The sequence below is a fragment of the Labrus bergylta genome, chromosome 22 (genome assembly GCF_963930695.1).
Source record: "Labrus bergylta chromosome 22, fLabBer1.1, whole genome shotgun sequence".
NCBI classification, from domain to species: domain Eukaryota; kingdom Metazoa; phylum Chordata; class Actinopteri; order Labriformes; family Labridae; genus Labrus; species Labrus bergylta.
Genome location: NC_089216.1, coordinates 2462621 through 2484173, shown reverse-complemented (window position 1 = coordinate 2484173; position 21553 = coordinate 2462621). Strand labels below are relative to the sequence as shown.

The 21553-nt window shown below is 43.2% G+C and overlaps 2 protein-coding genes across 2 annotated transcripts in view; both read right to left on the bottom strand.

The window, feature by feature from the left end:
* The window catches only part of LOC109998352 (uncharacterized), a 24626-nt gene extending 12498 nt beyond the window's left edge, over positions 1 to 12128 (bottom strand). Inside the window, exons 1-27 of the mRNA XM_065950365.1 lie at positions 12025 to 12128; positions 11575 to 11673; positions 11436 to 11473; positions 9977 to 10628; positions 9745 to 9879; positions 9227 to 9325; positions 9084 to 9121; positions 8455 to 8996; positions 8137 to 8298; positions 8011 to 8042; positions 6076 to 6225; positions 5858 to 5986; positions 5678 to 5716; positions 5347 to 5472; positions 4691 to 4817; positions 3942 to 4574; positions 3379 to 3576; positions 3257 to 3288; positions 2193 to 2336; positions 1966 to 2094; positions 1783 to 1821; positions 1568 to 1693; positions 1367 to 1472; positions 1171 to 1269; positions 1041 to 1075; positions 369 to 497; positions 93 to 221 (exon numbers count right to left, since the gene is read on the bottom strand). Of these exons, the coding sequence (XP_065806437.1) occupies positions 93 to 221; positions 369 to 497; positions 1041 to 1075; positions 1171 to 1269; positions 1367 to 1472; positions 1568 to 1693; positions 1783 to 1821; positions 1966 to 2094; positions 2193 to 2336; positions 3257 to 3288; positions 3379 to 3576; positions 3942 to 4574; positions 4691 to 4817; positions 5347 to 5472; positions 5678 to 5716; positions 5858 to 5986; positions 6076 to 6225; positions 8011 to 8042; positions 8137 to 8298; positions 8455 to 8996; positions 9084 to 9121; positions 9227 to 9325; positions 9745 to 9879; positions 9977 to 10585 (3987 nt within the window). The 5' untranslated portion in view covers positions 10586 to 10628; positions 11436 to 11473; positions 11575 to 11673; positions 12025 to 12128. The remainder of the gene's footprint in view (positions 1 to 92; positions 222 to 368; positions 498 to 1040; positions 1076 to 1170; positions 1270 to 1366; positions 1473 to 1567; positions 1694 to 1782; positions 1822 to 1965; positions 2095 to 2192; positions 2337 to 3256; positions 3289 to 3378; positions 3577 to 3941; positions 4575 to 4690; positions 4818 to 5346; positions 5473 to 5677; positions 5717 to 5857; positions 5987 to 6075; positions 6226 to 8010; positions 8043 to 8136; positions 8299 to 8454; positions 8997 to 9083; positions 9122 to 9226; positions 9326 to 9744; positions 9880 to 9976; positions 10629 to 11435; positions 11474 to 11574; positions 11674 to 12024) is intronic.
* LOC136177500 (serine/arginine repetitive matrix protein 2-like) lies at positions 12129 to 21553 on the bottom strand. The gene is made up of 7 exons (XM_065950897.1): positions 16447 to 21553; positions 14477 to 14538; positions 14229 to 14267; positions 13285 to 13458; positions 12627 to 13192; positions 12249 to 12537; positions 12129 to 12132 (listed from the first exon to the last, which is right to left on the bottom strand). The coding sequence occupies exons 1-7, from the start codon at positions 18271 to 18273 to the stop codon at positions 12129 to 12131; spliced, it is 2961 nt and encodes a 986-aa protein (XP_065806969.1). The 5' UTR covers positions 18274 to 21553.

Genomic DNA, 21553 nt, shown 5'->3' with positions numbered 1-21553 from the left:
TGCTTGGGTTCTCTTTTTCGTGAGGTTTTGGACATATTGATGAGGTATAAAAAATTGTCTTTCAGGACCAACAGTGTTGTTGAAACGCTCACCGGTCTCATGGAAATGGTGTTGTCTAAAGCATGGAAGCGGAGTTCGGATTCTTTGAATATAATGGGATCCCTTCTGGAGGCTCTTATTATGTCGCTCACGTCTCCTGCTGTCGGCATCAGGACGAAGGCCTGAGAAAAACAGAAACATGGAGTTACACACTTTGTCCCAAGCTACTTCTCAGTTATACATGTGGGTAAAATCAGTCTTATGTGGCCACAGATGTATACAAACAAGTGAGCCATTTTCACACAATTAAGTGTTTCAATGGTGCGTACCAAGCTAGCCTGAGGAGCAACATAGATGTTGTGGTCTTTGTGTTGGTAACCAAATGGAGTGAGCAGCTCGATAAGGTCGTTCTCTGTGTAGCTGCCCTCGCTGTACGCCGGCAGCCAAGAGATCAGCATCTGTTGGATACAAAGAGGGAACAAACAAAGATGAATAAAGAAACACGAGAGGAGAGGGGAAGGATTCATGGAGTTTCTGAGTTGTGTGTTAAGTTACAGTAAATGTAAGACTTTTTTTGATACCATGCAGAGCAACTTAATGTTTGATTCACACAGACGTAAAGTATGATGGTAATGCAGCAGAGACTTTGCCGTATTGCCAGGCTTTTATTTTGAATTTTAGTCCTGTCTAACGCTGAGAGTACTTTACTTTCTGTTTGAATTCAACAATGCTTTTATTTTGGATAGGACCTTCTGGTAGATGGAAGGTTAGGACATGAAGTTAAAGCACAGAAACAGGAAGTGGTTAGGGATCCCCAAAGTGAGGTCAAACAGCTCAAAGGAAAGGTAACAAAGGTCAATGTGTGATGTCATAAGGTGGATTTGACTTTACAAAAATGTAATAAAACTGTATGGTGGACCAAGTAATGGTGATACGTTAAGTTTAGAAGAATTCCTTCACATCCAGAGAGAGTTACGAGCTCACACTGACGCAAAACCTACTTTTGTTGAAGTCCCGCTTTTACTCTTGAAGGAGGCTGTGAATGAAAAGAGACAAACACTCAATAAAGAAAGTTAAAAGAGACATTTACTGCACACACACACGAGGAGTGTCTTCCCCGGGATTACTCACCGATTATTTTTCTCGACAAGTGGTTCTCAAACATCTCCCCGAAAGTCAGGTTAGCATCCTTGGCTATTGCTGTTTGTGTCGCCATGGCAGCCACAGGACCTTCAGAGGATGAATATCGGTTTAATGGTAAAGATCATCACTGGATTCTCTTCAACATTTAAGTCAGTACAGCTGTTAAAATGATGTCACCACTCACCATGCATTTTCAGCCTGATGACTTCCTGACCGGCGGTTTGTTTCACTTCACTGTACCAACCTTCAAACCGATCAGCATCTTCAACAAACTGAAACTCTACAAAGAGCTGGAAAACACAAAAACACACCGAGGGGGACGGGTTACACACACAAAGTCAAATCTTCAGCCGCTGTGTGTGTGTGTGTGTGTGTGTGTGTGTACCTTGTTGAGGAGGGGCATGAAGTTCTTCACAGCACCAAACTCTTTCAGAGCTTCTCTGAGCTCTCTGGTCTCCCTCTGTGAAATGTTCCTGATGAAGAAGGTTCTCTCCACCTCATCGATCGCCGACTGCACCGAGAACAGGAAGAAAAAACAGACACTCAACGACACTGCATAACTAAGACACAATAAGATAAGTGTGTGTGTGGATTACTTACACACTTCATCACCTTCTTCAGAAATCTATAAAACTGGTGCTAGTAGAAAGTAGAAAACATCAGGAGGCGGGGTTAAAAAACAAAAATTCAGAGTGGCCGTCACTCCAGCAGAAATCACAGTCTTTTAAACCTCATTAGTCGACAGGAAAGTCACTAAACAATAAGTGTGATTGGTGTGCTCACCAGTTTCATTTGATAGCGGAGGCGCACGATGTGAATACTAAGTCTCTTCTCCCGGAAGTAAACGCCTTTCTGCTTATACTCTTTTAGTATTTCGTACACATTGGCCAGTGATGGCATCGTGGCAAAGGCCTGAAAAAGGAAACCAGAGAAGAAAACAGTCACCACTTTTAACTGCACTTCCTGAAGCTAAAAATAGACAGGTACAGATGTGTAACCAAGACGCCTACCATACGCGTCTGAGTAATGACGTAGAGCTTCTCTTGTTTGTTTTTGAATCCAAACGGAACGAGCAGGTCGGCAATGTCGTCCTCCGTGTAGCAGCCGTCATGATACGTCGGCAGGCCGCATATGAGCAGCTGCTGGTTGTAAGACTGGAGGGAGAAGGAACGCATTAGAACGGGAAAAACAGCAACAAGAACACTTTGATTTTAGACGATTTACCACCATTTTTGTATTTTTTTTTGTTTTGTCTAAATCCCAATTTCCACATACTCTCTACTCAACGATTGTGTTTCCACAGCGAGCGCCTCAGTCTGTCTGCGTAGCGTGCCAGCAGTGTGAACTTACTTCCATAGTTTACATACTCTACTAGAATCTCAGGTGAAGAAAAGTGTGTTTTAGTTGATCATTAATCTAAGTTGATCGTTTATTTTATTTTAAATCAGGTGCGCTTTCTTCTTCTTTGGATTATATTGGCAGCTGGAATCCAAAAAGTTACATTACTGCCATCTGCTTAATTTCTTCTGCTACTAATCATAGATGTGCGCAGTATTTTGTCTTCTGTGTGTTTTTTTTAGATGGTTAGCTCCGCCAACCATTGCAGTCGGGGGCTTCTCCCACTACACGTTCTGCAAAGTTTTCAAATACGCAGCGAGTCTGTTTTCAACGGAGCACACCGCAAACTGGACAGAATATCACAACCCAGACAGGAAGTGCACACAGGGTCCAGTCACTTTCAAAATAAAACACAATATACAGACTCAAGATCGTATTTTCTATCACTTTATCAACATAGCGTCAAAACAGGCGCAGAATGATGAAAGAATCATCCTCAGAAAGACAAAGCGACATGTTGTTTGCACGTTTTTGTCTTTACTCCCGCGTGATCTCGTAGTTCTCATGTGATGTGAGTTCAGCTGCTCACGTTCTAGAAACGAAGGTTTATGGAAAGTATGTGGAAATTAAGGGTAAAAGAACGACCTTCTCTCCCCTTGATTTAACTTTTGTATTCAGAAGAGTTTCATGGGTAAACATTGAAGTAAATATTTGGAGGTGATATGAAGAAACCTACTAATGCAGTGACGTGTGGAAACACTAACGTATCTGTAAGAGAGACAAAGAACAATACAAAGTGTTAATTCAAGATCATGAAATCACTCCTATGACCAAATCAAGTCTTATTTTTTTTCTTACGGATGCTCTTTGGAAACAGGTACTTGTCCAGCATCTCCCCGATAGTCGGCCAGGTAACCGCAGAGGACGATGACCTGGATGCTGCAGCCGCCGCCGCTTTGGTTTTCACAGACGAAGTGGCCACTGAGTCTTTGCCGAGAGGTGGCGCGGATGCTCCGGAGGCCTCTTTGGTCGATGTTGAATCCATTTGTGTCATCTCTGCAGTCAAAGAGTCGTATTAAATGTCTGTAATCAACGCTGAATAAATGAGTCAATAAATGTCAGCAGGAAAGCTCAGCGTAGCCACGATATGCTTGGGTATTTATAGCTTCACAGAAAAACCGTCATGCCCATATAAGGAATGTCACACAACAGTACTGTCAAGGAACATTTGTGAGAAACATTCATCTGCGCGGTATAGACAAAAGCAAGATCATTCGGTATGAATTGTTAGCGGTGAGAGGGCAGATTCAGACACTCAGCTGTTGGAGGAGTTACTGCCCTTTGTGATGTCATAAGGGGGTGAAATCTCCAAACGGTGCCCTGAAAGTTTCTCAGTGTAAAGAAAAGGTTTGCATACAGACCTGTTTGAGTCGTTCCTGTCTCAGCCTCCACTGCAGCTTCTTCTGCCGCCTGCTGGTGCTCTTGTGGTGCTCTTCCTGTAGGTTCCGTACAGCCCGGTTCTGCGACCTCCATCGGTTCATTTGCATCATTTGATCGACCCACATGTTCAGAAGATGCTGCATTTGCTCCGAGCTTGTCTGCTTGAGTGTTGGGTTCCTGCGTCGTTGAGACCGTTTCTGCTTGGGAAGCCAAACCCACTTCTTCAGAGTCCTTCAGCAGGACTCCCAGTCCTTTGATACCGGTGTCAGCTTCCTTTACTGCAAGCTCTTCTGCAGGAATTTGGTGTTTCTGAGTCGCCGATTCTGTTTCTGAATCAGTTATGTCAGCAGATTTTTCTTGCCGCCCTGCTCCAGCTCCAGATGATTCAGGTTTGACTTCTGAGTCACCGAGGTCAGGCTGTTTTCCTGACGCTTCAGATTTGGAGGGCACAATTGCGACTTCTGCGACGCCTTCCTTTGATTCCACTTCTGCTGCAGACGGCGCTGCTTCTGATGTTCCAGGTTTCTCAGTCCCAGCAGAGACTTTTCCATCGGTCTTGGAGGCATCCTTGGCTGATGCTGCATCGGCTTGTGTCGTCCCTGCAGGCACAGGACCTTCAGGAGATCAAATCTTATTAGGATGCGTATCAGTTTTTGCACGGCTCATCCCTATATTCCCCCTCAACCTTTAACTCTCTGACACACACACACACACACACACAGAGACTTACGTAGTGACTGAGAGTTGACGTTCGGTCCTTTCAGTCTGACGACTTTAGAACCGGCGGTTTGTTTCACTTCACTGTACCAACCTTCAAACCGATCAGCGTCTTCAACAAACTCAAACTCTACAAAGAGCTGGAAGACATAAAAACACACGAGGGGGACGGGTTACACACACAAAGTCAATTCATTAGCTGCTCTCGTGTGTGCGTGCGTTTGTGTGTGTGTGCGTGTCAGTGTGTTTGTGTGTGTGTGTGTGTGTGTGTGTGTGTGTGCGCGTGTCAGTGTGTTTGTGTCTGTGTGTGTTTGTGTGCGTGCATTTGAGTGTCTGTGTGTGTGCGTGTGTCAGTGTGTTTGTGTGTGCACGTGTCTGTGTGTGTGTGTGTTTGAGTGTCTGTGTGTGTGTGCGTGTATGTGCCCGTGTCAGTGTGTGTGTGCGTGTCAGTGTGTGTGTGCACGTGTGCGTCTGTCCGCGTGTCTGTGTGTGTGTGTTTGAGTGTCTGTGTGTGTGCGTGTGTGTGCCCGTGTCAGTGTGTGTGTGTGCGTCTGTGTGTGTGCGTGTCAGTGTGTGTGTGTGTGTGCGTCTGTGTGTGTGTGTGTGTGTGTGTGTGTGTGTGTGTGCGTGTCAGTGTGTGTGTGAGTGTGCGTGCGTGTGTGTGTGTACCTTGTTGAGGAGGGGCATGAAGTTTGTGACAGGACCAAACTCTTTCAGAGCTTCTCTGAGGTGTCTGATCCCGCTCTGTGAAATGTTCCAGATGAGGACGGTTCTCTCCACCTCATCGGTCACAGACTGCACCGAGAACAGGAAGTGGGCATGCAAATGGAGAAGTCAACATGAGGAGAGACACTCACTCACAAACACACTGCATACGAACTGTGACAAGTAGCAAGTGGTCTACTCAAATCACAGCTTACACACAGCTGCTGGCCATTGAGAGGACGAAGATATAGAATGTGTGTGTGTCTGTGTGTGTGTGTGTTTGTTGGTTACTTACACATTTCAGCACTTTCTTCAAATATGTATAAAACTGAGCCTAAAAGAATCAGAGAGGAGAAAAACACATTTTTAAAACAGTTCACTGAAGTTTCCTTCAACCAATCATCTCCTTCATTAGTGTTATATGTACAGTGCGTGGTGTCTTGGATATATGGGTTGCATGAAGGTCTGTGCTCACCGCTGTCAGTGGGTAGCGTATGTTGATGACTTCAAATACGAGTCTGGTCCCCCTGAAGAAAAAGCCACTCTGCGAAGCGGTTCTCGTTAAGTGTAAAACATTTTCCACCGCTGGCATCGTGACAAAGGCCTGAAAGGATACAAGGACGACTCTTATTCTTAATCACAGACACACAGGACTCTGAACCAAACTGATATAGGATGTAACCGGATGCCTACCATGCGCGCCTGAGGAATGACAAAGAGTTTGTCTTCTTTATTTTGAAACCCGAGTGGAAGGAGCAGATTGGCAACATCCGTCTCTGTGTAGAAACCAGGGTAGTACATCGGCAGTCCACTTATGAGCAACTGTTTGTATCCATAAGGGAGCTTTCCATGAAAAAAAGGGGAAAGAAGACAAATCAATAAAGAGAGAGAGAGAGAGGGAGAGAGAAACAACACACTAAAGTTTTGCAGGCACCCTGTTAACTAGAGCCCGACTGATTTATCAGCCAATAGTTGCTTATCCAGTGACTATCGGTATCAGCTTATTTTATCGACCAGTCAAATAACATTTCATTTGAGTGTCAATATATTACAGTGGGTTAGATCCAATTCTACCCTGTCAACTGTCCAGACTTGTTCAATGGGAATTCCACAAGGTTCTATATTAGGCCCTTTACTTTTCAACTTATATATTAATGATTTACCAGACAGTTGTAAAACAGCCAGATGCCAAATGTATGCGGACGACACCGTGGTATTTACATCTGCAAAATCTCCTCAGTTGGCAGCCAAAACTCTATCAGAAGAGATGTCTGGTGTATCCCAGTGGCTCAGAAACAATCATTTGACTTTAAATTATAAAAAGACAGTGTCAATGTGCTTTTCAATTAAAAGAAAAGCTAACGAAAATGTTTAGGTGTTATTTTAGATTCTCAGCTTACATTTAAGACATGTTAAGAAGCTGTGCAAAACTGTCAAGACTGTTAAGGCAGCACAACAATTTATGCATGCCATGATATTTTACCATTTGTCATATTGTATAACCGTTTGGGGTCAAGCCAACCAAACAACAATGACACCAATAAAATCATTATACAAACAGGCACTTAAAATAATGGATCAAAAACCTGCTAGATGGCATCATTGCCAAATTGTCAAGAAACACAATTTACTGGGTTTTGACAGCTTTGTAAACTTTTCATTTTTAAAACTCATTTTCAAGTGTGTGAACAACCTTGCTCCAGAAATACTCTGCCAATTGATAAACAAACAGAACAGTAGAATTAGAACTAGGGGTGCAACGAGCGGAAATTGTAGAATAGCGAAACGCAAAATCACATTCGGTCAATCATCCTTTGCAGTAATAGGCACCAAACAGTGGAATACATTACCATCAGAAATTAAAACATTGACAGAGCTCAAGGTTTTTAACACACAAGTAAAACAATGGCTGAAACTGAATAAACCCTGTGAACATTGACCCATACACACACATAATCGTTGTCCTTGTTTTTGTCCTTATGTCTCCTGTATTTGACATGTTCTTTATTCTTATTTGTGTGTAACTTTTAGTAAAGGCCTAACCAGGGACAGGGGTTGCAAATTAGTCTTGACTAGAAACCTGTATGTATGGCATCTATTTTATATGAAACAATGTATTTGTCCCTGCTCAATAAACTTCTAAACATACAACAAGCATCATCACTCTCCAGGGTGTCAAGCGGTGATGCTCCTACATGCTCAGTTACTTCCTGGTTGAGTGGCCATCTTGATTTCATTATAAATCTTTTCCACAAGTGTTTGATAACTGCATTTGAGCGATCCAACAAATAAATGTGTTTATCTATATCTACAGTATCTATCTCTAGAGATTGAACATAGATCTGAGAAAGATATCGGCGGATATATCGGTATCGGATATCTTTCTTCCCGATATCGGTATCGGCCCCAAAAAGTCATATCAGTCGAGCCCTATTACATTTTCTGTTTATGAATGAATTACAGACTTACAGAAGTACTTTCTGTTGCATCATCTGAGTGAAGAGTAAAGGCAGGTCTAGTTTTCGACTGAAAGAAACAACCTGCTCTCCCCTGGTTTAACTCATATCTTCAGAATAACCACATTTATAAATACTACAATACTTCATAAGTGATGTATAAAAGACCTACTGTTTGTGAGAGGCAGTACGGCTGCCAGGCGTCTGTAAAAAGAGAGGAAAAAATGTGAAATTATAAATGTGAGAAAATTGGAATATTAGATCAATGACCATCAAAGTCTTTCTTTTAATTTCTTACTGATGTCTTTTGGAAACAAGTGTTTCTCTAGCATCTCGCCGATAGTCAGTCCGGCGACTGCTGCTGACGGCTGTTTGGATACCTCAGTCAAGACAGATGGGACCTGGCAGGCCTCCTTGGTTGACGTTGAATCCATTTGTGACCCACCTGCAGTCAGAGGACCTTTATAAGATAAAGATGGACGTCAGTATTTTTGAAGGGCATCATCGTTTATTGGATGCTGACTGAAACCAAAAAGAAACCTCGACGGTCGAACTAGGACCGAAGGCCGACAATCTTGTTGGTGCGTCAGGGCCTTAAGAGCGGTCTCAGACATACCTTCCTGTGTTGTTTGTGTCTCGGTCCCTCCACCTGGCATCACCGCCTCCACAGCAGCGGCGTCGTTCTTACTTCCTGCAGCCTGCTGCTGCACTTGTGAAACTTCGGTCCTGGTCTCTGGTCCTTGTGCCGTGGATCCTGGCTCTGAATTTCCATCAAATTTAACTCCTGATCCCCCGAGCTCCATTGGTTCACCTGCGTCATCGGCTCTGTCAACTTTTGCTCGATCCGTATGTTCAACGACTTTTACAACAGCCTGGGCCGTGTCCTCTGACACCACCAAGGATTCTTGAGGCTTTGAATTTTCTCCATCAGCCTGAATATCAGCTGTTGAATTGGTAGGTTTCCTTGCATCTTTTGCAGCTGTTGCTTCGACATGTTCTTTTGTCGCAGCTTCTCCTGCAGGCAGCTGGTCCTCTGGAGGTTTGGGTTTCTGCTGAGCTGAGGCCTTTTCTAACCCTGCTTTAGGCGTGGAAGGTGAAGGGAGAAGAACCTTTGCACTGCTGGATGCAGGGGTGGATGCACCGCAAGAGACAGGTGGTCTGTTAATAAAAAAAAAAGATGAGTCAGGCAGGAGAGAATAGAGAGATTCATCTGTCAAAAAGTAACCTTTGAGAAACATTTCTGACCTTAGCGGAAGAGGCTTTTCTTCCTTAGAAACGGTCTCCTGCGAAAAAAAAAAAAAAAGTAGATTAGTGTGATCAGATCTAGTGAAAATAAATCAAAAAGGTAACATTTCCAGGGACCAGAGATGAAAATGGAAGAGTCAAACCTTTTCAGTGATGACGGTGATTTCGGTTCCGTTCACATTGAGGCTTCTCACGCTCTTCAGTTTCCTAGCGTCTTCCTCTTTTTCGAAAATCACAACAGCCTACGTGTGAACAAACATAACTTTGTGTTAAAACAATCACCAATACCATCTACTCACTATCAATTTTAACGTGTTAATTTAAATCAAATCAACAGGTACTGCTTGTGGACTGATGATAATGTGGCTTTAAATGATAAAAGTAGTTTAGATTTTAGTGAAGAATGGTTTGTTTATCTTTTGACCAGAGAAGTAGGCAGCACCCCCACACAGCCATTCACACAGCTCTCGACAATGTTTTGAATTTGACTGCAATACCTATTTTAACCACTAGGTGTTGTACATATTTGTCCTTTAAGTGTCAGGTATGAGTATCAACGCAGAAAGATATCTGTGAACGTAGACTGGGCCTGGATACAGACGTCTAAACATGATGGTAATAAAATCTATAAACCACCATTACTATCACAATACATACATACCTCCAATCTGGCTCGGACCAGTATCACCGACTTAGTTTTTCCAAAGTGCTTCACGGCGGAGAGAACGTCACTGTGAGAGAGAGAACTTCCAATCCCCTGCAGTTTCACCACGGTCGGAGGTGACGCTTTACCAGACTGCAACAAGGAAGAAAGCAAAGGGTCAGACTTGAGACCAAATTCTGCATCCTTGATCCTTACGATCGAAAACTGTTACATTTGCGTTTTTAACTACCTCGGCTGTTTCTTTGTGCACCTCCAAAGATTCTGGAACCTTGGTTTCGGGTTGGTTGAGCTTCAAACTCTCTACATGTGTCGGATTCTCTGAATCTGCAGATTTTGAGGGTACACTCACATCCGTCGCAGCTTGAGTTTCTGCCTGGGAAACCGGGACCCTTTCTCCAATTGGTGGGGCTTCTGCTGGTTCACTAACTGTCCTGTTTGCAGACTTGTCGACTTCCACGGCGTCTTTCATCCCGACTTCTTTGCTAGTGGTCGCTGCATTTTCAGGCACCAGTTCTTCTTTGGAGTCACCAGTGTCAGATTGATTTTCTGGTGATGTGGACTTGGATCCTGAGGATGTTTCTTGCTTGGCCAGGTCGGTCTTCTCTTCTTCCTTTACAGGGAGCTTAGCTGTTTTGACATTTTTAGCAACCATCTTGGTTGAGATATTTTTCGCCATGGATACCAAGACTTTTGCCTTGTTTACAGTTTTTATCGCTTTCGCTGAGTTTTTAGCTCCGGGTTTCTGGTTGACAAGTTTTCTTGCTGCGCCTTGATTGGCTCCAGAGTGAAAGAGCGACATAAGTGGAGGAATATTGGGTGTAGGTAGAAGAGCCTTCATACTGGTCGCGGTCTTTGTGGAGACACCGGATGCGGTAGGTTTTCTGTGAACAAATTATTAGTGTTATGTGTGTCAAGATGGAGAAAATGGTCACCCTAAAACTGAACGCTGTACTGCTTGTTTCCACTTTCTTTGACATACATTCTCAGTTTACTGTTGTTACCTGCTGAATTCTAGTATTTATGTATTTAAAGGTCACAAATTCTGCTAAATCCACTTCACCATGTTCCTCTAACTCTAACATGTGTCCCTAGTCTGTCTACAAACCCCCCAATTATGAGAAAAGTCCATCCTCTCCGTCTTTTCCCTGCTCCACTTTTCAGAAAATGTCTGCTCAAACAGGCCGTTTGGAAATTTTCCCTTCATGACATCACAAAGGGCAGTAGCCCTTCCCCCAGGTGGGTGACACTCCCACAGCTAGGTGTTTGTTCTGCCCTCTGAGTCTGCCGTCTCACCGTAAACAATAGGGCATGGAGCGAGAAAGTCTTAGCTGCATCCCCTTCCAGAGAGGGGGCGGGGTCAGACAAAGCTCATTTACATATTTAAAGGTACAGACACAGAAACAGTCTGTTCTGAGCAGGGCTGAAATAGAGGGGTTTATAGGCATGATCAAATACAGGATCAGAGTGGATTTAGAACAAGAAACTTCACACACATGTTTTGAGGAGCTCTGAGACTTATTTACACTGAAGAATAGGAGGAGGATATGTCACCTTTAATATTGTTCACAGTGTATGTTGTTTCTATCGTCTGAGTCTACATGCCAAATGTGCCTATGTTACCAAAAGGAAAGACATTTAAACACAACATTCAAGCTCTTCAAAAGAAGCCATTAAAAAACATATCTTACTTTAGAGGAGGCTTTATTTGCTTCTTAGTCACAGCCACCTGTAAACACATTATGATTAGATCACAGTGAGTTTTTGGAAGTATTCCCACACTCGAGCAGACAAAGACAACGGGTACTTGACGCAGAAAGTGTCCAATACCTTTTCTATGACAACAGTGACCTTTCCTCCTTTCACATCGAGGAACTTCAAGATCTTCAGTCTGTTAGCATCTTCTTCTTTCTCGAAACGCGCGATTGCCTACACACACAAACGTAAAAAAAAGCAGGTACCTTTGCATTAGGTCAACAATCAGGATGTCAATTGATTCAACATATTTAAACACATTTAAGAAGAAGACGAGGGGAAATTCAACTTTACACTCTGATGTTGAACTTGCTACAAACACATAAATATACACACATGCACAAATAGGATCCTGTGGACTAACGGACAGATGTCAGAGTGAGAGGACTGCGATTTGGACTGCAATACCCTTTTTAAACACTAGGGGTCAGAGTTACATATTGCTCCTTTAAATGCCAAAACATGAGCAAATGTAGTCCTTGTAGCAAATCACATCAACACTTTTTCCAAGTTCTCTACACTTACCTCAGATTTGGACCGATAGAGGTTGACAAACTTGGTTTTTCCAAAGTGCTCCACAGCAGTGACCACATCGTCTTGAGAAATACCTTCATGGATGCCTTTTAGTCTCACCTGCGATTGATAAGAATAACACATATGAAAAAGGATCTGTGTCGAGTCTCTCGTTGAATACATCCTATAACAGTAGAAGGACTGTTGCTAAACTTCATAGTTAAACACACAATGACCTTAATCTCAAATTCAGACTTGCCTCACTCTTGAGCAGCCGCATTGCTTTGGATGGAATTGTCGCTGACCGTTTCCTCTTCGCTGCAGAAGAGGAAAAAGTCGAGGAAGCGGCAGAAGACGACAATTTCTTCCGTCTCAAAGAGGAAGCAGGCAAGGAGCGTTTTCCTCCTTTGAGAGATGACGAGGAAGAGGAGGAGGAGGTCATTTTGGCTAGCTCGGCCAATAAAGCAGGAGCCAGAGTTTTAACCATGGTCTCTAGGTCGGACTTATTGGACAGCGACTGGGCGGCTAAAGGGAAGAAGAGAAAAAAAAGAAGTCAAAATCGCAGCTGAATGTCTAAAAACAGAAACGTGGAGGTCTTAAAGAAGTTTCCCAACCTGATGTTTCCAGCAGCTTTTTAGCCAGACTCTCCGCACTGTTTGACGCTTTCCGTTGAGGGGACGACCCCTCTCTGGACGATCGTCTCTCCTGGCTCCTCCCGGGCGGCGATCTGCTTCCAGCACTCCTCCCTGGGGGCGACCGCCCCCCGCCAGCTCTCCTTGGCGGCGACCACCTGTCGTCAACTCTCCTCTGTGGCGACCTTCGCTTGTCGAACCTCTTGGGCGGTGACCACCTACTCTCGACCCTCCTCGTTGGCGATCTGCTGTCGCTGCTTCTCCTCGACGGTGACTGTCTCTCGCTGGCCCTCCTTAACGGTGACCATCCTCCTTCAGGCCTCCTTGGCGGCGTCCATCTCTCATCGCCCCGTATAGCATCGCCCTTCCTTGGTGGCGACCATCTGTTTCTCGGTGGCGACCACGACTCGTTGCTCCTCCTTAGGGGCGATCGTCTATCACGGGTTCTTCTTGGAGATGATTGTCTGTCGTCCTTCCTGCGTGGTGAGGATCGTCTCTCAGGGCTCTGTGAACGAGACCGATAGCTGGAGGTGGCGGGGCCATCATATCTTGTAGGGCAAGAAGAGAACCGATGATTGTTTGGATAAAACAATTGTTTAACCAATGTCACAGCTGGAATCATCAGTTTTGTGCTACACACCTGCCGCTGTATTTGGAGCTCTGTGGAGACCGGGATCGGCTTCTGCGTTTATCCCGTCGACCCTCTGAGCCACGGCGGCGATGAGGGCTAACAGATTTTGAACGGGAGCGGCTTCCATGCCTGGTTTTCTTTGCAGAGGTTGAGCTTGGGGTCTTGGCATCTTTACCTGCAGCCCTGAAGAACCCAAAGAAACAGGAAGTTAAAGACTGAATCTACCAGACTTGAAAACCTGAGGCTCCATGTTATTCTTCTGTTCTCTATACTGCTTGTACAATTACATGATTCATTTTCAAAGTATGAGACAATGCAGTACAATTGCATTCAGTCTATTGTACAATGTACACAAGCAAAGGAAAGGAGAGGGGAAAGGATGAAAGAAGGAAAGAAAATTAGATGATAGGAGAAAAAAGAATTACATGAGAAAAGGAAAAACAGGAAGTTAGGTCAGGAGAGGAATCAAGGGAGGGAGAACAGATAAGAAGTAAAAGGGAAAATAAACAAGATAGGTGAAAGTACAAAGAGGAGGAAAGTAAAAGAGGGAGGTGATGAGATAAGATAAGACGGACGGAAAGGAAGCAATAAGAGAGGAGAGGGGGGAAGGAAGAAAGATAAGGAGGACAAGAGGAGTTCGGCAAGTGAGGAGAGAAAGGGAGCAAAGGAGAGGAAAGGAAGACTGAGAGCAGAGAAGGAAAGGAAGGAGTTAAGAGAAGGGCATAGGAAAGTGACAAAAGAAAAGCAGGAGTAGAAGAGAGGTTGGAAGTTAGACGTTATGTACAACATGGTAGCCATCTTGTTTTTAAATGTTGAATATGAACTGGACATTAAGCTTGGGGGGTTTGGGGATGATCCTTGTAGCAAAGCCCGTGCAAAGGTGGGGGTGTGAATTAATGCAATGTGCAAGTTCAATGGAGTGGTACAGTGTCTACACAGCAAAAGACATTTACCTAGGCCCAAGAGTAATCCCACCATCCCACTTAGGATATCTGTGGGGGGGGGAGAAAATCAAAAACAGCAACAATTAAAAAGAAATGTTGTACATATTGTGAATAAAGCCAAGTCATACAAGTATAACCCTTGTTTTACAGTGCTTACACTCAACAATATGTAAGTACATCCCCCCCAAACATACTCAGAAACAGCTTTGATTATCACAACAATCTCAAATACAAAAGATACTCAAAAAGAGACTGACTGTTTTCTGAGGCGTGTGCAGCTCTCAAGGTGAAGGCTGCTGTTCTGGTGGGCGATCCAATCCTATTCATCAGAACAACAGACACACAACAAATTAGACGGGGCTCGTTATTATCAAGATCGTTATCACCTTCACAATCTCACTGCCAATTTTTTTTAGGATTGTCTGACAACACATATTTTATTCAACAACACAGAAGCCTTTAAAACAAAAAAAGTCCCTTGGATGTTCAAAGTAAGTCCGTTATTATTGGTGGTGTGTCGGGTCTCAGGAGTCCCAAGTGTCCAATTCCATTTCTCTGCTCAGGAAAGTCCCCGGGTGTGTGTTGATATTAAAAAAAAGCAGTCTTTCACAATCTTCAGCCAACGCCAGTACTCCCAAAATATGAAAACACGACCTTGAGCCCAGTCAAGGCCGGAGCTAATACACTGGCAAAAATACTTCAAAATAAATGATGAGTTTTAACATAAAACTTTATGATTGGTGAAAAAATAAATGGAAAAATAAGAATTATGTTTAAAAAAAAATATGAAGAGCATTGAGTACTCTTTAAACATCTGACATTAGTCAGCTTGAGTCCATGAGCAACCTGTACAAAACAATTACATCAAAAAGAATCTTCTTCTTGGTTCTTGATTGTGTCAAATCTTGTCCTTTGGTCGGAGCTTGTATCAAAGTATCCCAAAGTTCGGTGAAGGTCATCTCAGCAGAATTCACTCAAGTACAGACCAGGAAAAAGAATAAATAAGCTGAGACATCTAGAGTAGAAAGATGTAGAAGCTGGGAGGCTGGTGTGTCTTTAAGTATTAAACCAAATTAAGAAACGTACATTTAAAGGATAACCAATCAAAGACAGACTGAAGTCGAAGAATCTCTGCTGATTGTGTGGTTGATTCAGTATTACAGTCTTTGTGGCATCTGGTCCATTGGCTTCAAGTGGAAGTCTACCTAGGTCACAGAATGACTAAAATAAAAGCTTGACTGATTTCTTATAACAATCAGTATTGCAACACATCAAATGAGGTAGGAAAAAGACGTTCACAAAAACTTTTTAAATAAATATTGAACCAAATAAGGAACCTGCTGCAAAAGATCATAAAGGTCACATATTATCCTCCTTAAATAAGTCCCAGAGGGTCCCCAAAATATGTCTTTCAAGTTACTTCCCACAAATCCACTCTGATCCTGTATTTGATCATACCTATAAACCCCTCTATTTCAGCCCTGCTCAGAACAGGCTGTTTCTGTGTCTGTACCTTTAAATATGTAAATGAGCTGTGTCTGACCACGGCCCCTCTCTGGAAGGGCTTGGGTGTCTCGGTGCTTTCTCGCTCCATGTCCTATTGTTAACAGTGAGAAGGCAGACTCAGAGGGGGCTACTGCCCTTTGTGATGTCATGAAGGGAAAATCTCCAAACACCTTTGGGCACACATTTTCTGAAAAGTGGAGCAGGGAAAAGATGGCGAGGATGGACTTTGCCCATAATTGGGGGGTTTGTAGACACACTAGAGACACATGTTAGTGTTAGAAAAACATGGTGAAGTGGATTTTGAATAATATGTGACCTTTAAGATTTGACCAGAATCTTGGTAACAGTTTTAAATCAATCAAATTCTCATCAGTCATCTTGACTTACATATAACAACATGCAGTTAGTGTTGGAAAACATCAAAACTAGTAAGACAATTAAACTCCGGTAAAAAAATTGCCATACAAATGTGCACATCTTAAATTGTGTTTTTGACAGCAAAATACCAAAACCTTTAAATCATAATAGTTCACATAAAGCCTTCCAAAGGGCTTTGGAATTCACACATTCTTGACAGAAATTGAAACCATTTAGGAAACATCCACAGAATTACAACTGATTGACAAACATAATGTAATTATACAATTGAAAAAGAAGAAATTTAGATACCCACAGTGTCCAAGAAAGGACAGAGAACAGCAGGGGGCAGTCTTCTACTCACCTTCAAGTCAGTACATTCTTTGTTACATAGAACACAGGTATGAGGAAAGATTCTTGGTGAGGCCGCAGCATAGTCAAACATCATCTCTGGTGTTGGCTGATCCTTGGACACTACCGCCTCGTTTTTCGGCTGTCCTTTAGAAGTTGCTAGCTTCACCAAGCGTGCAAGGACACCAGTAGGAAGAACTTGCCCTTTCTGTGATACTGGGTGCTTTTGATGCTGCTGCATCTGTTTCTTTGACTGCTGCTGTTTCAAAGGCTGCTTCTGCACCGGCTGCTTCGAAACTTGCTTTAGTGACTGATTCTTGGCCTTCTTAACCGGCTGCTTCTGCGTCTGCTGTATTGGCTGTTGCGATGCCTGATGACTCTTCACGGGAACTGTTGGCCTTTGACCTGGAGTTTTACTGCCAATTAGCACAAGGCCAGGTCGGCTGGGATGTGTGCCATGGGTTCGAGTAGAGGGTGGTTGGGTTTTCAATATTGACTGGGGATGTACTTCCTGTTGACTCAAAGAAGCAAGTTTGGAGGCCTCAGACTTGAGAGCACTCATGTCTGAGTCTTTCTTTAGCTGAGAGAAAGAATTGAGGATATCTTGGAAAGTCCGTTTCGGTTGAACCTGCCATGGTTTTGTCTGATCACTGCTTGGAGAATCAACAGGTCTAAGAACTGAACCGTACATAGAGCTTAGAGTGGTGGAAGAACGCGCCTGCTCACTTGACGAACCCAAGGCACTACTTTTAAACTCTGGTGTGTTTATCTGCAGTGGTTCTCTACAGTGTCTTTCATCAGTGTCCATCACAAACAAATTTCCACTCCCACCACTGTTGTCTCTGTCAATTTTCCTTCCAATCTCATCCCCAACGCCTGCTGCATACTTGCTTGTATGTCCATAGTCAATCACATTACTCGGCTGGAGTACAGCTGATGAAGTTTTATCCACTGCCCCACCAGAACTCATTGTTCTGGTGAGCTGGGGTTCGAGATAGGCTTTTGACTGAACTGCTGTTGCTGCACTCTTGTCCTTTTGAAGGCGTATTTGGCGCAAGATGAATGGCAGGTTAGCAGGGGTAATCTGGTCTTCAGGATAAGAGATGAGATGTTCCAAATCCTCTTTCTCAAGTCCGAATTGCAGAAGGATGCTAGCAGCTGATTCATAGGTGTACATGGGTTGAAAGGGTTCTGTAGAGGATGCTGGTTTGTCTGAGGCTGAACGGTCATAATCACCTAACCCTGGAATAGTCTGCATACCATGTTCTCTTTCATCAGGGTTATTTAACCTACCGTCAGCAATTCTTGCATAGTTTGACAAAGCAGATGATGACTTTAATATGGAGCCATCTGTTGAGGGCCGTATATAGTTTGTTAAACGGTTCAAGTTGCTACTGCCACTTCCAATGTCCACTTCATGTTTGTGTCCCAGAGAAGCAGAGGCTGTAGTCATTGCGTAGGAGGCGCCAGGAGAGCGAAAGTCATCCCTTTGCGTGCTGGTAAACCGGGTCCCCTGGTCCATAGGTTGATGCAAGGGTGTACCAGGAGGCCATGCCCCCTCTCTGGCTCTCCCAATGTGCATGTCTATAGAGCTCTTTGTATCCTCATCCCTTATGGCCCGACTAGGTTCAGGCCTGTAATTCAGTGACGCAGAGACTGTTTGTCCAGAGTTTTCAGGAATTACAGGGGAAGCTCCAAAAGAACTGAACCTAGAACCGGGTCCAAGAAAAGAAGGTGGCCCCCGAGGATCCCTCTCAGGCGGTGTATTGGAGTGTCCATACTGCCCCTGGGTGGGATTGTGGTTCCCGGGGGCATAGGGGTTATAAAAAGGATGGGACATGGTGTTGGTGAAGTCCAGAAGTCAAGCTCTTGATTTCAGCTTCAGTTCGAGAAAGGGCATTGACTTTTAAAGGTTGCAGCTTTGCTGCCAACAACGAGGAATTGTAAATTTGTGTCAATGCTAGCTCACTTTTGAACCAGCAGCAATGGTTCAGTCTGCTGGCCAGTTAGGAGCAAGCTCCCTGGGAGCCCTCCAAATAGAGGGCTCTAAGGGGCTCAGGAGTAGAAGAAAAGACACACTGCTCCGATAGCAATGCAAAGCTGAAAAGCTGAAAAACAAAGGAAGGGATTATTGAATGAGACTGTACATCAGCTTTTTAGATTGGTAAAATCCACCATCTGGAAGGTTGTGTCTTGATTTGTTCACTTCGGTGCTTCCTGCTGGAGAGACATTAATTCCATCTATTTAACTACTTTAAAGGCCCTGACACACCAAGCAGACCGCAAAGAAGTAGTGTTTGACAAAATGGCACTGGTGTTGTCAGCACTTGGTCTTTTAGTGGGGGGGGGGGGGCAGGCAGAGGCGACAAATAAGGAGAAACCGCACTAATAGGTGAAAGCATGGATACTACAGCGGTAGGTTCAAGGGGCTTTCCTGAACCCGCAAAAACTAGGCCGACGATCTCCTTGGTGTGTCAGGGCCTTAAGACAAAAGAAGAGGGCAAAGGCAACAAAGGGCACAAAGTGAAAAAAGGTGAATTGCTCTTAACAATTAGAACATTTGTTTCTTTGTGTAAGTGGTGGGGTTTTGCACCCATAGACTGACAATTCACATTTTGATATGAAAGTTTTCCCTGAAGCAGTTTCCTTCTCAGAAGCTCAAATTAGATCATACCATCTTGAAAACATGGCGTCGAATGCTAGAAGGGAAAGACTAAATGACTGAACTTCCACTATGTGCTCTGGAGCAAAATTTATTGGGTTTGAGGTTTGGTAGTGTAACAACATTACACACATTGAGGAATATGTGATATACAATGTGGTAGCCTGATAATGATACACAGTGATGGATACAATTGTTTTGTCTTCAATAAAACACGGAGCTGGGTGATGGTGCGTCGTAACTGAACAGATTCCCCCACAGGAACAGTCTTTCAGGAAAGTCTGGCGCTTTCCCTTCTTCATGGAACCCAAAATGAGATGCTTTTAAAAATGCCAACTAACTGTACAGGATGCTGGAAAAAACAGACATAACATTTTTTTTCTCTAATCTTGATATTGAACAATCGGCCACATATCGAGTAACAATCGGTATCGGCTAATTTTATCGCTGATATCACTAGATTTAATTACCTGTCAAATAGCATTTAATTGGAGTATTATTGTATTACACTAGCAGTTTTCGTCCTGTCATTAGCAGAGGGCGCTATATAGATTACAACAAGCATCATTGCCCTCCACATTGTCAAGCAATGACGCACGTATGCACAGTTATTTTACAGTTGAGTGACCACCTTGTCTACGTTCTCCACAAGTGTTTGACATTTGAGGGATCAAGGCAATAAATGTGTACATCTAAATCTATCTATCTCAACAGATCAAACGTCGATCTAAGAGAGATATCGGCATCAGATTTTTTAACTCCACATTAACGATTTTGGCACCAAAAATCCCCCATATCTATAATTTCAACAGTGACAGCCAACTTTTTCGGCGGCTCTGTTCCTGGAAGTAAATTTCCCCCATTCAAATCCTCCACTGACATTTCATATAATCCTTTTTAACAAGAGATTAAAGCCTGTAACCATGACAACCAGCTTACACAGTTGAAAGATCAGAAAGAATCACGCAATTGTCAATTTTGTTTTTACTATATCTGTGTTTGTTTCTTTTATCACCATTTAATCCATATATCATATAATCATAACAGCTTTCATTGCTTTTCCACATACACTTTATCATGAATGCACAGTGTTTCCCCGAGGTTTACAGCGTTGGGGGACACGCCGACACAAACACTTGAAGGAATCTTGGTGTTCCTGCATTACTTTTAATGACAGCTGTCCTTTTCTATCAGCAAGGTATCCTTAAATGACTTCTTTCCTTGATTACGGACTCTATCCACTATCCTATCTCTACAATAAAGGCACAAAAAGCCCAAAAACTAATCTTTAAAAAAAAACCTTGACCTTCAAGGGGGGCGGGGCCCCTAATATAATGGTAGTGGAAACACTGATGCATCCGTTAGGCGCCTTTGCACCTGTGAGTGCACCAAATCTTGAGCAAAACCACAAACGAACTTGTGACGATGTGTGGGTGTATGACGCTTCAGCGAATCTGCATTGTTCACATTTTCCGACTCCAAGGTCCCGACTGAGACATAAGTTTGGCTTTAAAAAGACTGAGAAGGCTTTCTTTGCTCTTGCTTAAAGGCTCCACGTAGAGCAAATATACAGCTTCACCTCTTTGAACATGTCCAGACATGCAACACCCCAATACTCTGGACTATTTAACATTTGATTCTGTGCAAAAAAAACATTCTGGCATTGAAAAAAAAAAGTCTGTAAACATATTAATTATCTGGAGTTAAGGAACTACCAATCCCACAATCCATTGCAAATGATAATTCTTGTCTTAAACGTAACTTTAATTGTTGTTATCGTGTTATAGAGCTTGCTGCTGTGATGGTTTCAATAAAACATAACCTGAGGAAAAAGTAATGCATTTTTAGGCTCATTAATTATAAATTATTAATCGGTAATTGATCGTGAAGGTGTTCAACCCGACTTCTCTCATAGTATTTCATCTTCAGTGATCCAGGGACCAAATTTTCCTCTCGAGGACAGTTTGTATATAGAGTTATGAACATAAACCACAGAATCTGCACACTTCTCCAACTTTGAAATGTGTCTACATAGTGCACCTTTAATGTTTGACAGACCCGAAGATCCAAAATGGAGGTGTTTACTATGTTAAAGAGTCACAGGCCGTGTAACAGCACAGAGATAACTTCCGTAAAGACTTGTCAAAAACAACGCTTTACAAGCAAAAAAAACAAGATATAAAAGTGCAGATGAGTTTCTGACTTTGAACACAAACCAGTTGGTGAACAAAACAGAGCAAAGGTTGCTCAGGAGAACTAGCCACGCTCCTGCTAAGGGTCGTCTTCAGGAGAAACCGCGTACAAACACACACTTTAGGAGTCAATAAACATCACCTATGTCGACCGTAGAGGCTTATTATTACAACACGGGTTTCCATTAAGGTGTATTTGTTTCATACCTGTCGTTATTTATGCTTATCTGTCCGCTACCTTGTGCTCAAACTCGTCGAACTGTCCG

Excerpts from the sequence above, each read along its gene's own strand:
- LOC136177500 (XM_065950897.1), bottom strand. The coding sequence starts at position 18,273 with ATGTCCCATCCTTTTTATAACCCCTATGCCCCCGGGAACCACAATCCC. Across the intron at positions 14,539-16,446 it reads AAGAATGTACTGACTTGAAG|GATTGGATCGCCCACCAGAA; the intron begins GTGAGTAGAAGA and ends TCTGATGAATAG. Across the intron at positions 13,193-13,284 it reads AGCTCCAAATACAGCGGCAG|ATATGATGGCCCCGCCACCT; the intron begins GTGTGTAGCACA and ends TTGCCCTACAAG.